The sequence below is a fragment of the Lepidochelys kempii genome, chromosome 10 (genome assembly GCF_965140285.1).
Source record: "Lepidochelys kempii isolate rLepKem1 chromosome 10, rLepKem1.hap1, whole genome shotgun sequence".
NCBI lineage: Eukaryota > Metazoa > Chordata > Testudines > Cheloniidae > Lepidochelys > Lepidochelys kempii.
The window spans coordinates 4,868,802-4,886,137 of record NC_136389.1 but is presented as its reverse complement, the minus strand read 5'-3'; the positions used below and the strand labels follow the sequence as shown (position 1 = coordinate 4,886,137).

Below are 17,336 nucleotides of genomic sequence, written 5' to 3'. Positions count from 1 at the left end.
TCTAGGAGAGCAGGGGTGGAGCAAGATAAATATGCTCCGAACAAAAGGGGCTCACTCCGGGCCCACGGCCCCTTTTTACAATGCGAAGCGTGGCGTGGCAGCCTGCGTGCGGTCTCTCTGGGTATCCAGGCGACCAGCTCTGACCTGCGCCCTGTAACTCACTAAGTGTGGGACGGGCAACCAAACGGATGGGTGCCCCCTCAGTGCCCTGCAGGCAGCAGCAGGAGAAAGCCCATGCCCCAGGCTGCCTGCAGGCTGCTTAGCACCTCTCTGCACCACCCCAGTGCTCCTGAATAACCCTGGCGAGGCAGGAGTTAAATGCCCCAATCCGGCCAGGGCCCCACCCATCCGCCCCGAGTAGGTGCTGCGCCCCTCTGCCTGGGCTCCAGGGCTCAGACTGCAGAGAGGCGGCCCGCGCATGCGCACTACCTCTTTTGAAGTGTGACTTAAGACGCCAACGCATGCGCACATCTACTCCTTTTGCGCCATTGAGGCTGCCCTCCGGCGGCCGTCGCGGTTTCCGGCAGCGTGGCTTCTCGCCGTTATCTCCCACGCCGCCGCCGCGCGCTTTCCGGCAGCGTGGCTGGAATGGCGTCTCACTTCAGCGGGGTGCTGCAGCTGGCCGACCTGGATGATTATATCGGGCCCTCGCAGGTGCGCGCGGGGGCGAGCGGCGCAGGCGGGGAGCGCGCTGGTTGGCTGCCTGCCAAGGGGCGCGAGGGCGGGGGGAGGCTCTGCACGGCACGGGGCTGCCTGGAGGGGGGGCTGGGCTGGGCTGGGCTCTGCACGACCCTGGGAGCAGGCACTTAGGGGGGTCCCCCCGGGGGCCGGACATGGGGGATGATAGGGGATTGGGGGGTCCCCCCCGGGGGCCGGACATGGGGGATGATAGGGGATTGGGGGGTCCCCCCCGGGGGACGGGGATGGGGGGTTGCCTAGGGGATTGGGGGGTCCCCCCGGGGGACGGGGATGGGGGGGTTGCCTAGGGGATTGGAGGGGTCCCCCCCGGGGGATGGGGGGGTTGCCTAGGGGACTGGGGGGTCCCCCCTGGGGGACGGGGATGGGGGGGTGCCTAGGGGATTGGGGGGTCCCCGGGAGCTGGGAAGGGGGGGTCTGTGTGGGTATGTGGGTGATTGCAGGTTTGTCTGGCAAGGGGGGGTTATTCAGGGGCCCGTGCAGGGGAGCTGCAGGTCTTGAGGAGGGACCGGTAAGGGGGGGGTGCTCTGCAGAGTGTGGGAGTGGAGGGGGATGAATGGTGTTGCCCCCTCTTCTCAGCCCCTCCTGTCAGGTGAACGCTGGGGTAGATCCCTCTGGGGAGCCCTTGGGGGAGAGCCTCTGTCCCTTCTCCATGCTCCCAGCCCAGGCCAGGGCGCCTGGGCTGGGTATCTCCAGGTGGGGGGAGTTCTAGTGGCGAGAGTCAGGCTGAGCACAATGTCTTCCCCCGCCTGGTTGCCACTGAGTCTTTGCCTTGCCTTGCCTTGCCCTGCAACTCCGCCCCCAAGAGGTGGGGACCCAGGCTGACTGCTCACAATTGGCCCTACGACAATTGTTTTCTGGTAGATTTGAAATAAGTTTTCTGCTTCAAGGGGCTGTGGATGCCCCTGTGTCTCTCTCTGTTCTTGCTCTGAGCACCTAGGGTGGAAGGCGCTATTGATGTGCACTGTAGTTATTGTTATGTTTCTCATCTAACGTCTCTAGAAAGGGGATTGCTTCCTTTACAAATGAAGTGCAGCCACCTATGGAATAGAGCACAGAGGCTGATTAACCGTTCGTAACACCACCATGCAATCGGTGGAAATGTTCTCGTAGTGAAAAAGCTGCTTCTGCACTTCTAGGACAGCTGGATAACAAGTTGAGATAAAAGAAAAGGAGTACTTATGGCACCTTAGAGACTAACCAATTTATTTGAGCATAAGCTTTTGTGAGCTACATGCTCAAATAAATTGGTTAGTCTCTAAGGTGCCACAAGTACTCCTTTTCTTTTTGCGAATACAGACTAACACGGCTGCTACTCTGAAAGTTGAGATAAAATCTTCCAATTTTTTTTTAAATTCTTACAAGGGTTCCTATAATATTACTCTTAAAGTGTAAATTATGGACGAGAATAGACTATCATTTTGTAAATAGTATACTCCAAACAGATGGAATCAATAAAAGGAGAGCTGATCTAGAAGAGCAGAAAAGACATCAGTCAGCACAAAGTAGTTGCAGTATGGAGGGAATGGAAAGTGGCAGGAACACAGGTGAGCTTTGCTGTCATTTGTAAATCAGAGCAAATAGGAAAGCAAGACTGGAGAGAGTTGCTAACGGAACAGCACAAGCAAGAGTGAGCCACAAGTGAGGAGCAGTATAGGGAGAGGACATAGGAGCGCAGGGCTAGAAGTGGGGAGTAAGTCCATGGAGAGGTTTGATTGATTGATTTAGATTCAATGACCATAACTGGGGCATCAGAGTGATTTGGTCCTCCCTGCAGTGGGAGCGTTCTGAACCCCCCTAAATTCAGAGCAAAGATTTTTAGAAGCAGGATTTACAGTAGTCAAGATGGAAAAAGGATTTTGGTAAAGTAAGGATGATTTAAGGTCAGGATGAATTCTGGTGAGGCTGCTAGCCAGACTTCTAGACAAGGGAGGTCTGAGTGCACAAACAGTGCAACTCTTGGAAAGTATAAAAACACCCTCAAGGCTTCGGTCACCGAACTCTAACACACTAAACCGGAAACAATCCATATAAAGTCATCTGCTTGCCTTCAACATCAAATGAAATTTCATTGGCAATAGCCACATGTTGAATGTAATCCCTACACCTCCTGTCTGCTAAAACTCACAATGAAGAATGCCTGATCCCCCTTAGCGATTCTGGAAAGGACAGAACTTTGCAGTCATCTGTTTTGAGCAAGACTTCTTTAAATCTGAGCGTTTCACACTGGCAGCAAAATTATACTATAGTTTTGATTATGATGTTGGGAAAATGTTCATTCTGTAAAAATGGGGTAAGTAGGTTTTGTATGTTTGATTTTTGCTTGTCTCCTTGGTGGTTACAGGAACTGTAAGATTGCATGCTAAACAAAGAATCCAATGCAGCTTAAACCAGAGATAAGAAGTTTCCACTCTGAAACTGATCTTTGTTTACACTCTGTCCAGTTTCAATCAGTCTTTTCCTCTCCTGCCTCTTTCATATTTAAAGGTTCCTCTCCTTAATTTTTGACTTTATTTCTGTTTTAGGATTGTGTAAAGCCAATAAAAGTTGAAAAGAAACCTGGAAAAACAGCAGCTAAGATCCGAATTGAAGATGATGGGAGCTATTTTCAAATCAATCAGGTAAGACTGTTTTCCCCCCTTGTAATCATTGTGTAGAATGCCCATAAATTACCTTATTATTCTGTACATAAGTATGTTACAACTAGTAAATATCTGATATCACTTTGGCAATTATTGGGTAACAATCTAGATCACTCAGTCTGAGATGATGCCTGTTGTCCCTGTTACTCATTTGAAAGAGTGGGGGTGGGGTAAATCAAAATAGATGCGACTAGCTGCTGGTAATTTCTTTTACTTTTGGTTCTAATTTTTTAAAGATCTTTGTAAAGTGGCTTGTCATGTAATTACATAACCTTTGGAACTAGCTGATAGAATCAAAACCAACAGAATTGTAATGAACTATTTTCATGGTTGCAAAAGTAGAGTTACAGGACTTTGGAGGTTACCTGAGCTGGGAGCGTTGTAGAAATGGTGCGCTCAGCTTCAGGGGTTAGGGTGTACTTCCTACACAAACTCGGGATGCTCCTTTTTCAAGAGAGCTTGACGTCTGTGCTGAGTTGAAGATGGAGGCTGCTGCATTACTGGTGTCTGTTAAGGAAGGTGCGCAGAGGTCCGATTGTGCCCTAGAGCAGCCATCATTTAGTGGGTGAAAGCAATGTTTGACATGCGATTAAGGCTAGCAGTACCCTGCTGTTCAGGCTATGATTCTGGTTTCTGACTTTCAGTTTGGTCTGACTGAAGTTGGGTGAAGGGGGCCACCCCAAAACAAAGTCATTTGAAAACTGACTTACTCAGTTTGCCTATTTTGGCAAAATTCTCTTAGTACTATGTAGCAGGTTGTCTTTGACATGGTCTGCATATGGATTTCTGATTGTTATGGCTAGGACTGGATCTAATCTGTTTCTTTCTAGGATGGAGGAGCACAAAAGCTTGAAAAGGCTAAAATTACCCTGAATGATTGTTTAGCTTGTAGTGGCTGCATCACATCCGCAGAAAGCGTGTTAATCACTCAGCAGAGCCACGAAGAGCTCAACAAAGTGTTACGTTCCAATAAGGTAGGCGATACTCAACTGATGCAGTAGCCAGCAGGTAGGCTCGAGAATTTGAAAATCATACTGTTTGATTGCTGAAGCGCAGGTAAAATAATGGGTAAGAAGATCTTCTGTATCCAGATTAGTCTTCAAGAACCAAAAGCTATTGCAGCCCATCCACAGCTGAACACACTTATCTATTCCTCTGAATTTAAAAAGTGGTCAGAATAACTTTGTGAAAGGATCATAATATTTCATATAGTAATCTCTTGATTTGGAAATGCAACGTCTTCCCCCACTGGATCATACTTTAAAAAGAAAACATTGCGACCATGGACAAGTATCTTCTAAATGACTAATTTAACAAAGATGCTCAGGAAATGTTAATATTCCACTTCTTGTTTTTCAGACTGCAGCTCCTAATCAACAGAAGCTAGTTATAGTTTCCGTTTCACCACAATCCAGAGCATCACTAGCTGCAAGATTTAAGATGACACTTCTAGAAACAGCCAAGAAATTGACAGCATTCTTAAAAAATTTAGGCAAGCTTGTTACCTTTTGGTAATCACCGATGAAATTTTTTGGTATAGCTTACTAACCTTCCTAGTGCAGCTTCTGTTAAAATCTGTAGAAGTTGCAAGAATAAAATTCCAAGTGCCTGTTTCAAAAATCATAATATGAATGGGAATTCAGACCTCTTACTTTGATGGCATATTAAACTCAATGTGGGGGAAGGGATCCTAAAACACTCCATCAATTCATTTTTCTCATCCAGTTTTTCTATTAGACTGTCTTATTATGTACTAGGAAACTGTTCTGTTTCTAATTACAGCAGTCTATAAATATGTAAAAATACCAGGATTTAACCTAACTGGGCTGGATTTTTGTGTTGTAGTTTGTGGCATTTGTCAATTTTTTGGTGGCTTTAATATCTCTGTGCTATCTAGGTGTGCACTATGTGTTTGATACAACTTTCTCAAGAAACTTCAGCTTGCTGGAGAGCCAACGAGAGTTTGTACAACGCTTTCAAAGGCAAACTGAAGATAAAAAGGCTTTGCCCATGCTAGCCTCTGCCTGTCCAGGTATATTGTAAAATAGTTAAAAATGGCTATAGAAGTGGTCAGATAATGTGGCAGACTAACTGCACACTAGAGAAGTGTAGTAAACGGCTGAAAAAGTTAATGGCTAAAACCACGCATAAGTGAGACTTGCTCTTGGTGCCATGAAGTTCTCTTTTAATGTCTTTTCACTTTCCACTTAGACAGGGACTACTGTGCTGTGAGGATATTATAAATGTCTTTAATGGTTTCATAAAGAAAGACACTTGTTCCCAAATATGATTACATGAAATGTGGAAGTTCTTACCCATAGTGGTACAGATGTTTAAGTGCATCATTACTTTGCGAAGCTAGTCTTGTCCCAGAATCTGGTTGGTAAGAGCTATTCTTACACTGTGTGCAGAAGAGAGGCTGAAAATGGTAGTTATTGGCTGGTAGTAAGGCTGATTCTGAAGCCACTGAAAGTCTGTGCATTGATTAATTATACTTCATCTTTTCGCAGGTTGGATCTGTTATGCGGAGAAAACTCATGGAAGTTTTGTTATTCCTTACATTAGTACCACTAAGTCCCCACAGCAGGTCATGGGCTCCTTGATCAAGGGTCACTTTGCAAAACAGCAGGTAAAGCTTTACATTGACCATGCTTAACAGGAAACTGTAGAAATTAGATCTTGAGCTGTGTTTAAAACATTGTTAAAGACAGCATATTAAATAGGACTGATTTACGGATATGAAAATCTTGTAGAGCACTAGCAGGTCAGCCTGTCTATCATCTCCATTTTATTTCCTGAGAAGCGTAGAGTTGGAGAGAGAGTGTTAAAATCAGACTCATGCCACCAGGTGTCTCCTTCGCCTCCCTTCTGGTACTTGATCTTAGAGCAGTCCGTGTCGTTCCCCCGCCCCCACACACACACACCTTTAGCTGCCCGGCTCTTTCCCTGCAAGTGCCTATTGGGAGCAGAGTTTCAGGTTTGGCATTGAAAAGGTCAGTTAAAACTTCTGTCTGTTGTTCAACAAATCCAGAAGAATTGGAATTGTCAGATCCCTACCACCATCCTATTTGCTTTTCTGGTGGTTTTTTCTCCCCTATCTAAAAGCAAATGTCTACCATGATCTTACACAGAGCTTGAATTCATGTTTACGTGCAGATAGTCTCCCCAGCTTAATGTTTCTATTTCAGTTTGATTTAATTCTGTTCTGTTGTTGCCTCTGGAATTCCTCTAAATATCACTTTGATGTCTAAGGACTGGGGTTGCTCTTTTGGCCAAAAGTTGAGTCTACCAAAAAACTTGAGCATTGTTGCCATGTTTTATTATCCATAAAGGAACATTGGTTTTAACACTTTTGTTGAATAAACTCAGACATCTGGCAACTACCCAGAGCATTTGACAAGAGATACTGAAACAATGGCCTTGAGTCAACAACTTGTTTCCTTGGTCCCTGGGAGCTTCTTGGATCGTGATGAACTTTTGTACCTGTTTTCAGCTAATTTCCTGGAGTTGCTGTTGCAGAATATAAATTGTCGTGGGTTTGAGTCTGGCCTGTGGCAACTGATTTGAAACACATCTGACTACTCATGTAATCATGGACTCTTAACTGACTGAATCTGCCAGGATTGTCTGGTTTAGTAGAGAAAACACGCTCTCCCCACACCAAAAAAAAAAAAAAGCTATTCAAGCTTGCTAAAGGGATTGTTACTCTATTATTATTTCCTGCACAATTGGGAAGGAACAGAAAGTATTAATTCAGTTACTGAAATTGTTAGCAGCAAAGGAGATTTCTAGCAGCATAATTGGCTCTTAGCTGCTTCACTCCTACCTGTACCTAATTAATTAGTGCAACTGTACAATTTTTTTTGCAGCATTTTTCACCTGACCAGACCTACCACGTGACAGTAATGCCCTGTTATGACAAAAAACTAGAAGCTTCAAGACCAGACTTTTTCAGCCAAGAGTACCAAACTCGTGAGGTTGACTGTGTAATTACTACGGGTAAGGGAACCAGAGGTGCTCCATTGGTTGTTATGATATAAGGTAGTAGCTGCTGATCCTAAAAGAATGCTCTGAAATGCCATGTAGACTATGCTATCTAGCTTCACCTCACTTGTCCTCTAACCCACAGATATGCACTAGACTAGAGTGCTTTGTAAAATATGCTTTCATGACCTCTTACCAGTTCTGTTAGTAATTTTGTATTTTAACACTTGGTTTTCTAGGACATTAGCCAATGAAGACTTGTCAACTTGGAACGTTTTTTGCATTTACCTTTGAGCCATCATTGAGCAGTTCAGACTGCTTTCCTGCAAAGCATCTCCCATTGCCACACAATAGAAGTGAAATAAGTTATGAAGAAATAGTCACTTGGGACAGTTGGCCCTAATTACATTTGTGGATTTAGGCTTTCATACTGATGAACATTTTTCTGTTCCCTAATAGAGAACCCTTACACTTGTGGTTCTGTTTCAGGAGAAGTTCTACAATTGTTGGAACAAAAGGGAGTGTCTCTGTCAGATGTGGACTCTGCTCCTTTGGATATCATGTAAGAACAAATGATCCCCCTTAAACATTTACTGAAATACTCGCACAGCCGGGTTCTACAGCAGAATTTGCCCCTTCCACAAATTATTTAATACTACAAAAGTTACAGAAAAGATGCAAGTATCTGCATCTTACTCAAATTTTTGCTGTTGTCTTCTGGATTTTGAATCTGTTAAGAACAATAGTGCATCATAAACTGCTCTGTGCAATCTGCAAGATCAGGTTAGTAAGCATTTTAGGAGACTGTGAAGTTAACTGTCTGCTGTAGACTTATTTTCATAGCCCAACCAGTAATAGCTGTTTTTCTCCAAAGCATCAGGAGTGGATGAATTCACTTAATAAGATTGTTAGTGACATAATTGTTCTGCTACCGACACTTTTCCGTCCAGTCTTTATTACTTTAGATAGCTAACATTCGCACTGTATCTGTGTTTTTAGAGACATTACACCAAGCATAAATTTAGAAACTAATGATCAAGTGGAAAAATGAAATAGTCTAGAATGGAGAATATAATGATACAGAAATTTACAGGTCTGCTGTATTTAATTTTTTGGTACTGTATGTATTCCAGTGCTAAAGAACAAATGAGAAAATATCAAGGTAATTTCAACTAGTCTCTAGGTGTTCTCTTAGTCAATAAAAGCACATTGAACATGTGCAAAGCAGATGAGACTGTTTAATTGCTTTAACTGAAAAGTAACTGCAGGCTAAATGCCAACTGTATGGAAAGCTAAGTGACTAAAAGAATTTGGAGGATTTAGAAATCCGATGTTTTATTCATCTAAATTAGCATTAGCTGCAGTATTCCACAGCACATTAAACTAAAAGGATGTGTTTTCATCAGTGCGTGGAAAGTGACTTTGTAGTACTTTGATACATTAATAAAACTGAAGTGTTACAAATTCAGTATTTCCCTAGAAGCTGTAAGAGGAGAAAATAGATGTACATGGCCCAGTAGGCTAGTGTACAAGATTTTGCCTCATGGTTCGAGCATGTCAGTATAATAATGCCTGCATCTGTAATTTTTACTCCATGCATCTGAAGAAGTAGGTTTTTTGCCCACGAAAGCTTATGCCCAAATAAATCTGGTAGTCTTTAAGGTGCCACTAGACTCTTTGTTCATTAACATTTCCATAGCACCAAACAAAATCTCTAACTCTTTGATAAAATCCTTGGCTAACTTATTAGAAGTGCTTGTTTAATATTATGTTTCATGCTTAGTGATGATAATGCTCCTCTCTAACCTTTTGCTATCCTTAACCTACTTAGTAAATTGACTGGTCATAAACAGAACATATTCCACAGAATTTGGAGGATTAACATAAGCAGTCAGATGGCTCTTAATCCATTTATTCCTTTGACATGTGGAAAAGGCCAGTAAGAGGTTATTAAATTTGGCAGCAAGAATGATACAAGAGCCAAAAATCCTTGAGCCTTTGCTGGTATAACTGCTTGCCTTAGCCAGCGATGGGGCTTACTGTCAGACTCCTTTTCATAGAGCTGTAGTACGTAAGGCTGGACACACTGAATCGCAGTTCCTGTAAACAAGGGTTGAGTTAATAATAGCCTCTGAAGCTGATTACTGGGTGAAATGTTGTCTTTCCAAGTTCTAAGTCTGAGATTTTTATCTGCAAGTGCAACATCTTAGATCTGACTGAAATCCCAGGTGTTTTCCCTTCTGCAGCTCTGAGGAGCAGAATGCAAGTGTCGCTGTTTGGTGTGGGTCATTACACATATTGAATCTCTTTCCCCATGTTAAGTATCCTCACACCTTCTTGTCAACTGTCTAAATGGGCCATCTAGATTATCACTACAAAAGCTTTTTTTTCTCCTGCTGATAACTCATCTTAATGAATTAGCCTCTTACACACACACAAATACAGAGAACATGAAAAGGGCGGGTATGTATGTGTATATAGATATAATCTCTCTCTTCTTACTGTATGTTCCATTTTATGCATCTGATGAAGTGGGCTGTAGCCCATGAGAACTTATGCTCAGATAAATTTGTTAGTCTCTAAGGTGCCACAAGTACTCCTGTTCTTTTTGTGGATACAGACTAACATGGCTGCTGCTCTGAAACCTGTTTGATGAGTGGGTATAAGCACATAGCTCCTCTGATTACCCTCTCATAACAGAAGCCATTGTTGTGGCTTACATGTGGTTTGTTGTTCTCAAGAAGCATTACAGTGACCTTCCAAGTAGATAGCTGTGCTTTGACAGATTACTGGAATGGAATTGTTTGAGGTGTTTGACCTATGGCTTTTCTTGGCATTATTTAGGCCGTATAAACATGAGTGTTCCCCTTTAGCTTGAAGGCTTCTAGGAGAGACTGAGCCAAAGTTCAAAGGTTTGGCCTCATTCATTTTGGTCTTTCTGGTTTCCTAGAAGTTCTGTGGTTAAGGGTATGGAAACCAGTTGGCCAGAATTGATAACTGAGGCCATTTCCCCTCCCAGTTGTACTGGAACATCCGCTATATAAATGCTTTTGGCATAAGTCCCAATTTCTGGGTCTGAAGTGGATTCATGGAGGTTGTTCTATTGGCATTTCCCCATTGTTGGAGAGAAGTGCATAAGTAGCAAAACAACTTTCAATGAAAAGCAAAATTCAGCAATAGGGTTGCTGCTTATTCTGCAGAGTGGCTTTAACGCTCATCAATGGCATTATCATCAAAAAAATAGTTGGGATCCTTCAGAAATGGAAATGAATGAGATATGAAGTGGAAGACCAGTTTAAATTCCCAGGTGTGATCAGTGCTCCAGAAATTCCTAAGGTAGACCTGTTCGAAGGCAGTTTCTATTGGATAGGCTCTCTGGATAGGCTCTCTAAGACTGTACGGTCATGTAAAGCTAGACACTGCAACCAGTCTCTCTTTTTTTTTTTTAAATTGGAAGCTTCAGTTATAGAAGCGGAAAAGTAACAAGTCTGAGCAAAGTTCCTTAGATGTTCAAATAGACACTTGTAGTAGGGATTAGCAAAGATGATAGAGTTTAAGGCTTAAACACTCTGATAACAGTGACACAGTGAAAGTTACCTGGAGATTGTATGTTTAACTTGGAACAAATTTTCCTTTTTAAAAGTTTTCAGAGGGCTTTGGATCAGCGTAGGGTTAAATTTACATAGCCATGGAATGATCACTAGTCAATACTGGGCAATTCAGAACTATCAGACGGGAAGTTGGTCTCAAGAAAAACTAAATTATAGCTGGCAACATATTACTTTCGAATTCCACAAGCCCTTGTTGTGCATGGTGCAGTAATTCTGTTTCAAGAGGGGAAAAGGGACAGGGTTAACATAGTGACTCTTTTACTAGTGGTCTGAAACTACTTCACCAGAGTTGAATGGATTCTCAGTGCCAATGGACTTAGCACTGGGTATCCTATTTTATAAACAGTTGCAAAGAGGGGCCTTCTTTTCTTCCTTTTTCCCTAGGTTTAGCAGTGTTTTAGAAGAGGAGCTCCTTGGCCATGCTGGTAGCGGTTCTGGTGGCTATTTGGAGCACATATACAAGTATGCAGCAAAAGAACTGTTTGGGATTCAAGTGGATGAAGTTCAATACAAACCTTTAAAGTAAGGAATTGAAATATGTTGCAAAGTGCTGTATTTCAGTGCAGTTCTGTTTATACTCCTCTCCTGGTGGTAATTAAAGAGCAATGTTCAGTGTTAAACATTTTACAGCAAGCCATTGGCACTTGACTCCCTACCCCCCACAGTTAACTTAGCAATGAATCAGCCTGCAGTCTGTGCAGCCTTTTCCCTTGGTGCCTTCTTGACTCCTTCCCCATCACCCACATAGTGTTCTGCAGTGTAGATTTCCCCACTATTAAGCTACAGAAAAAATGTAGAGCAACCTGGCAGCTGAAGCTCTCATGGAAATGAGGGAGCTCTTTGCCTGTCATCAGACACTAAAACACGTGTGTTGGGATTTTAATTCCTCCTCCCTAATTGTGTTAACTAGTAGTTTGATTAGAAGACTAGGTGTCAGGACTCCTGGGTTGTATTTCCAACTTTGCGACCCAATTGCTGGGAGACCTTGAGAAAGTCACTTAAATCTCTCTGGACCTCATTTTACCTGTATGTAAAATGAGACTCCTGCCTGCCTCCCAGGTGTGTGTTTAATGTATCATTTGTAGGGCTCTGTAGAAGTACATACTAACATGGGGATTTTTATATCCAGACACTGATGCTCTTCAGCAGATCAAAGCAGCAAGGTGGTCATCTAGGGTGAGTGCACCTGAGGTCCAGGGATGCTAAGAGGAATCCATGCACAAGTTGTTCTCATATTTCCCAGGCACCCTGTGCAGTGCATGGCTATTTCGCCAGGGGGCAGCATCGCTGGCCTGACTTGAGCTGCCGAGTGTGCCAATTGTCTGACTGAGCGAGACTGGGGAGAGTTCAAAGCTCGAAATTAAGACGTGTCCAAGCATCAGTTTGGGGAAAATGGTTTCCATAGCACACTGTGTTTCTAGTTTTGTAGTTACTTGCGTTATAACTGTTCTGTTACTACTAAAGACGCCAACAATTGATCTTTTTATACACACAAACCATGAAAAAATGAGTGTTTACCACTACAAAAGGTTTTCTCTCCTCCCCACCCCACTCTCCTGCTGGTAATAGCTTATCTAAAGTGATCACTCTCCTTACAATGTGTATGATAATCAAGGTGGGCCATTTCCAGTGGGGTGAGGGGAGAGAAAACCTTTTGTAGTGGTAAACACCCATTTTTTCATGGTTTGTGTGTATAAAAAGATCTTCTATACTTTCCACAGTATGCATCCGATGAAGTGAGCTGTAGCTCACGAAAGCTTATGCTCAAATAAATTGGTTAGTCTCTAAGGTGCCACAAGTACTCCTTTTCTTTTTGCGAATACAGACTAACACGGTTGTTACTCTGAAACCAATAATTGATGTTGTCTAGAGTTACATCTGCATTATGCGGATATAAAAATGTTCATCTTTATGTGCTTTTCCTTTTGTATTTGAAGTAGAATTGGGGGTTATTTCCCTAATTTAACTAGATTTATGGAGGCTAGTTTCTTCCCCAAGAACTCTCTTGTACTCTGCCACCTCAAAGAAGGACACAGTTTCTTTATTTGAATAAGCTTCTGCATAAAACTTAAACTTGTTCTCTAGTATTTAGTCAAATGCCAAACAGAGAATTAATTTAGACCAGTGATTCTCAAACTTTTGTATTACTTTACAATAGTAAAGAATAAAATTGTCAGACACATAGAGAAACATAAATTGTTGCACAAAAGTCAGCATGGTTTCTGTAAAGGGAGATCATGTCTTACTAATCTCTTAGAGTTCTTTGAAGGGGTCAAACAAACATGTGGACAAGGGGGATCCAGTGGACATAATATACTTAGATTTCCAGAAAGCCTTCAACAAGGTCTCTCACCAAAGGCTCTTACGTAAATTAAGTTGTCATGGGATAAGAGGGAAGATCCTTTCATGGATTGAGAACTGGTTAAAAGACAGGGAACAAAGGATAGGAATAAATGGTAAATTTTCAGAATGGAGAGGGGTAATTAGTGGTGTTCCCCAAGGGTCAGTCCTAGGACCAATCTTATTCATAAATGATATGGAGAAAGGGGTAAACAGTGAGGTGGCAAAGTTTGCAGATGATACTAAACTGATCAAGATAGTTAAGACCAAAGCAGGCTGTGAAGAACTTCAAAAAGATCTCACAAAACTAAGTGATTGGGCAACAAAATGGCAAATGAAATTTAATGTGGATAAATATAAAATAATGCACATTGGAAAAATAACCCCAACTATACATACAATATGATGGGGGCTAATTTAGCTACAACTAATCAGGAGAAAGATCTTGGAGTCATCGTGGATAGTTCTTTGAAGACGTCCACGCAGTGTGCAGCGGCAGTCAAAAAAGCAAACAGTATGTTAGGAATCCTCAAAAAAGGGATCGAGACTAAGACGGAGAATATCTTTTTGCCCTTATATAAATCCATGGTACGCCCACATCTTGAATACTGCGTACAGGTGTGGTCCCCTCATCTCAAAAAAGATATACTGGCATTAGAAAAGATTCAGAAAAGGGCAACTAAAATGATTAGGGGTTAGGAACAGGTCCCATATGAGGAGAGATTAGAGGCTAGGACTTTTCAGCTTGGAAAAGAGGAGACTAAGGGGGGATATGATAGCGGTATATAAAATCACAAGTGGTGTGGAGAAAGTGAATAAGGGAAAGTTATTTACTTGTTCCCATAATATAAGAACTAGGGGTCACCAAACGAAATTAATGGGCAGCAAGTTGAAAACAAATAAAAGGAAGTTCTTCTTCACTCAGCATGCAGTCTACCTGTGGAACTCCTTGCCTGAGGAGGTTGTGAAGGCTAGGACTATAACAGGGTTTAAAAGAGAACTGGATAAATCCATGGAGGTTAAGTCCATTAATGGCTATTAGCCAGGCTGGGTAAGGAATGGTGTCCCGAGCCTCTGTTAGAGGATGGAGATAGATGGCAGGAGAGAGATCACTTGATCATTCTCTGTTAGGTTCACTCCCTCTGGGGCACCTGGCATTGGCCACTGTTGGTAGACTGGCTACTGGGCCGGATGGACCTTTGATCTGACCCAGTATGGCCATTCTTATGACCCCTTTCACATAGCAAGCCTCTGAGTGTGATTCCCCCCTTATAAATTAAAAACTCTTTTTTATATAATTAACACCATTATAAATGCTGGAGGCAAAGTGGGGCTAGGGGTGGAGGGTGACAGCTCGCGACCCCCCACATAATAACCTCATGACCTCCTGAGGGGTCCCGACCCCCAGTTTGATAACCCCTGATTTAGACGAATGATTTTGCCTGCTTTTATTCCCTAGAAACAAGGATTTCCAGGAAGTGACACTGGAAAAGGATGGCACAGTCCTGCTGCAGTTTGCCTTGGCTTATGGATTTCGAAACATACAGAATTTAGTGCAAAAACTGAAACGAGGAAAATCACCTTATCACTATGTTGAAGTCATGGCTTGCCCATCAGGTAAGGCTACACAGGAACTTTCACTGGTACGTTACTGGACGTCAAGGTTTGCTGTAAGACTTCTTAGGGTTTCTGAAGTTCTGAGAGCTGGATTGAAGCCTTCATGTCTGTGTGTCTGAAAGCTAGAGGCCTTGTGTTAGTGTTTTGTTAAGTCAGGTGTGCTGGTTTTGTTTTTTTAAGTGTAGCAGTCAACAATTCTTTAGCAATTACTTTATAGTCATGATTGAAACTCTGCATATGAAAACAGGGTGCAATTCTTAATGAACAATTCAGCTTTTAAAAACCTGCTCACTGCCTGCCCCTAGCTTTGTAAACCCAAGTGCTTCCTAAGCCATGCAAAAATGAAAGTTCTGCTCTTCAACTAGCTTAGAGACAAGTGGTGCTCCGTTCCAGTGTGCTAGAAACAGCTTTACCACTTCGCCCAATCTTTCTCCCTTCAACTCAGTCAGTGATGTTCAATTACCATCTCTGCGTTCACAATGCCCAACTCCTTCCATTTGGCTGATGGGAAAAGAGCCATATTCTCAGCTCAAGAGTTACACTGTCACCTCGTGAGGACTGCAGGGTGTGAGAAATGAAGGAGTCACATGTAGAAAAAATTCTTAGACTTCTTAGAAAATGTTAAATAGATTCTCTTACCTTTCTGGTGTAGGAAGTGCTGCAGCCTCCTCTGGTTGGATACATGGGCAGTTTAATTTAGCCAGTCAGCTAAATTAGGAAAACTCAATCCCTCTGGGGTAAATAAGTCCAAAGCAAGCACTGGCTCTGACCAGCCATTCTTCACCCTCTCTGGGCCTCAATTCCTCCTCTAGGGTTCATATAATTTTCACCTAGTAGCAGTGTTCCCCAGCACTGCAGAATTGGTTGCATGGTCCAAACTAAGCATTATGCCGCTGACTCTGATAGCTCTGGTTTCAGGCACACTGCTCCCCTGCATTTGCAATCCCTGGCTTCTTCCCATGACCCCTTCCAGCTGCTTTCTTCAGTCATCCACCACGCTTGCGTACTCCCCCTCCCAGTGTTCTGTTTATGGAGAGGGCAGGATTTTCCAATCTCCTTCCTTCAGTTGAGACTCAAAGGCTATTCCTGACTTGGTCTAAGCATGGTCCTTTTCCAGGCTGTCTGAAGGAGAGCCACAAGTTCCTGCTCCCTCTCCAACTTCCCCTCCCTCTCTCTCTCTCTCTCTCTCTCTCTGAGGAACAGGAAGTCCTAGCTCCCTGTCCTTTTATCAGCATGCATTGCTGTCCATTCTGAACTAGGATTGGACCATGACTAACCAATAGGCTCCTTTGTAGGGCTTGTGTCCCCCAACTGTTACAGTATTTGATTTCATTCCCCACTCAGCTGTGTTTTAATTTATGAAGTCTTACGTTGCTACTGTCAATTGCAGATTGAGATCATTGTTTTGTATTAGTTGCTTTTAATTGCTCTTAAAGTTTTATTAAAGCATTTCCACACCCACAGGCATGTTCTCTTGTTGCACCTAGGCTGTTTAAATGGAGGTGGTCAGATCAGAGCAGAAGGTGAATCCAGCAAGGATTTGCTTCAGCAAGTTGAGAAGTTGTATGAATCTGTTAAGATGGAAATTCCAGAGAGGAACCTCACTGTAAAAGAACTGTATGAACAATGGCTGGGTGGTACAGACTCAGAAAAAGCTGGAAAAATATTGCACACGGAGTACCATGCAGTGGAGAAGATGAACTCTGGATTTAATATCAAATGGTGAAGATGTATAATGCACTTGTATTTCTACAGGGACTGTAAATCTGTGAGACCAAGAGGTACACTTACTCAGTGCCCTTTTAAGTTGTCTGTCATTTTAAGGTCCTCAAAAGTCAACATGTGCACTGAAATTCTAGGATACTGTGACTGGAAGGACACAATCTATACATAGAAAATGTCTTGCAGCTAGAAGATAATGTGTGTACACCCTGGTACTGCTAATTAGTTCCTACAGCTTCTAAGGCTATTTAAATAAAAACAAATGCTGACTTTAGATGTGAAATACGTCTCTTTAAAAGAAGCAGTGCATATTAGCCACCACACTATGGCCCCAACCTTGCATTCCTTTTTCACACCCCCAGTCACACTGGAGTCAATCAATGCATTTAAGGTACACAGAGAATCCAGGACTGACCCATGTCAACTGTGACATTATTTGGATCTTCTTAAGTCAAAATTTTACCAGTCCTGTACCTGAGCAACACATCTGCTATATTTTCACAGCATGAAGTTTTAGGGCTGTGACTCTTAGACATCATGTTCCAGTTAGAGTTGGGTTAATTGGCCCCTGGTACTCTATTTCCTGCTCCTGGAGTCTAGCTGTGATATCATTTCCTGTATTTCAGGTAAGCTGAAAGTTGCATAGGCATGGATGGAGGCAGCCTACAAGCGAGTGAGTTTGTTTAAAACTTTTATTACCAGTTGAACTCTGACTTGAATGAAT

At 42.7% G+C, this 17,336-nt stretch overlaps 1 protein-coding gene across 1 annotated transcript; it reads left to right on the top strand.

Annotated features, from left to right (window-relative positions):
• Positions 1-527: 527 nt before the first annotated feature.
• CIAO3 (cytosolic iron-sulfur assembly component 3) lies at positions 528-16,886 on the top strand. Its single transcript, XM_073361734.2, has 11 exons — positions 528-654; positions 3,222-3,317; positions 4,169-4,312; positions 4,698-4,830; positions 5,236-5,370; positions 5,849-5,967; positions 7,208-7,337; positions 7,812-7,884; positions 11,318-11,455; positions 14,733-14,890; positions 16,378-16,886. The coding sequence occupies exons 1-11, from the start codon at positions 589-591 to the stop codon at positions 16,614-16,616; spliced, it is 1,431 nt and encodes a 476-aa protein (XP_073217835.2). The 5' UTR covers positions 528-588; the 3' UTR covers positions 16,617-16,886.
• The last annotated feature ends 450 nt before the right edge of the window (positions 16,887-17,336 follow it).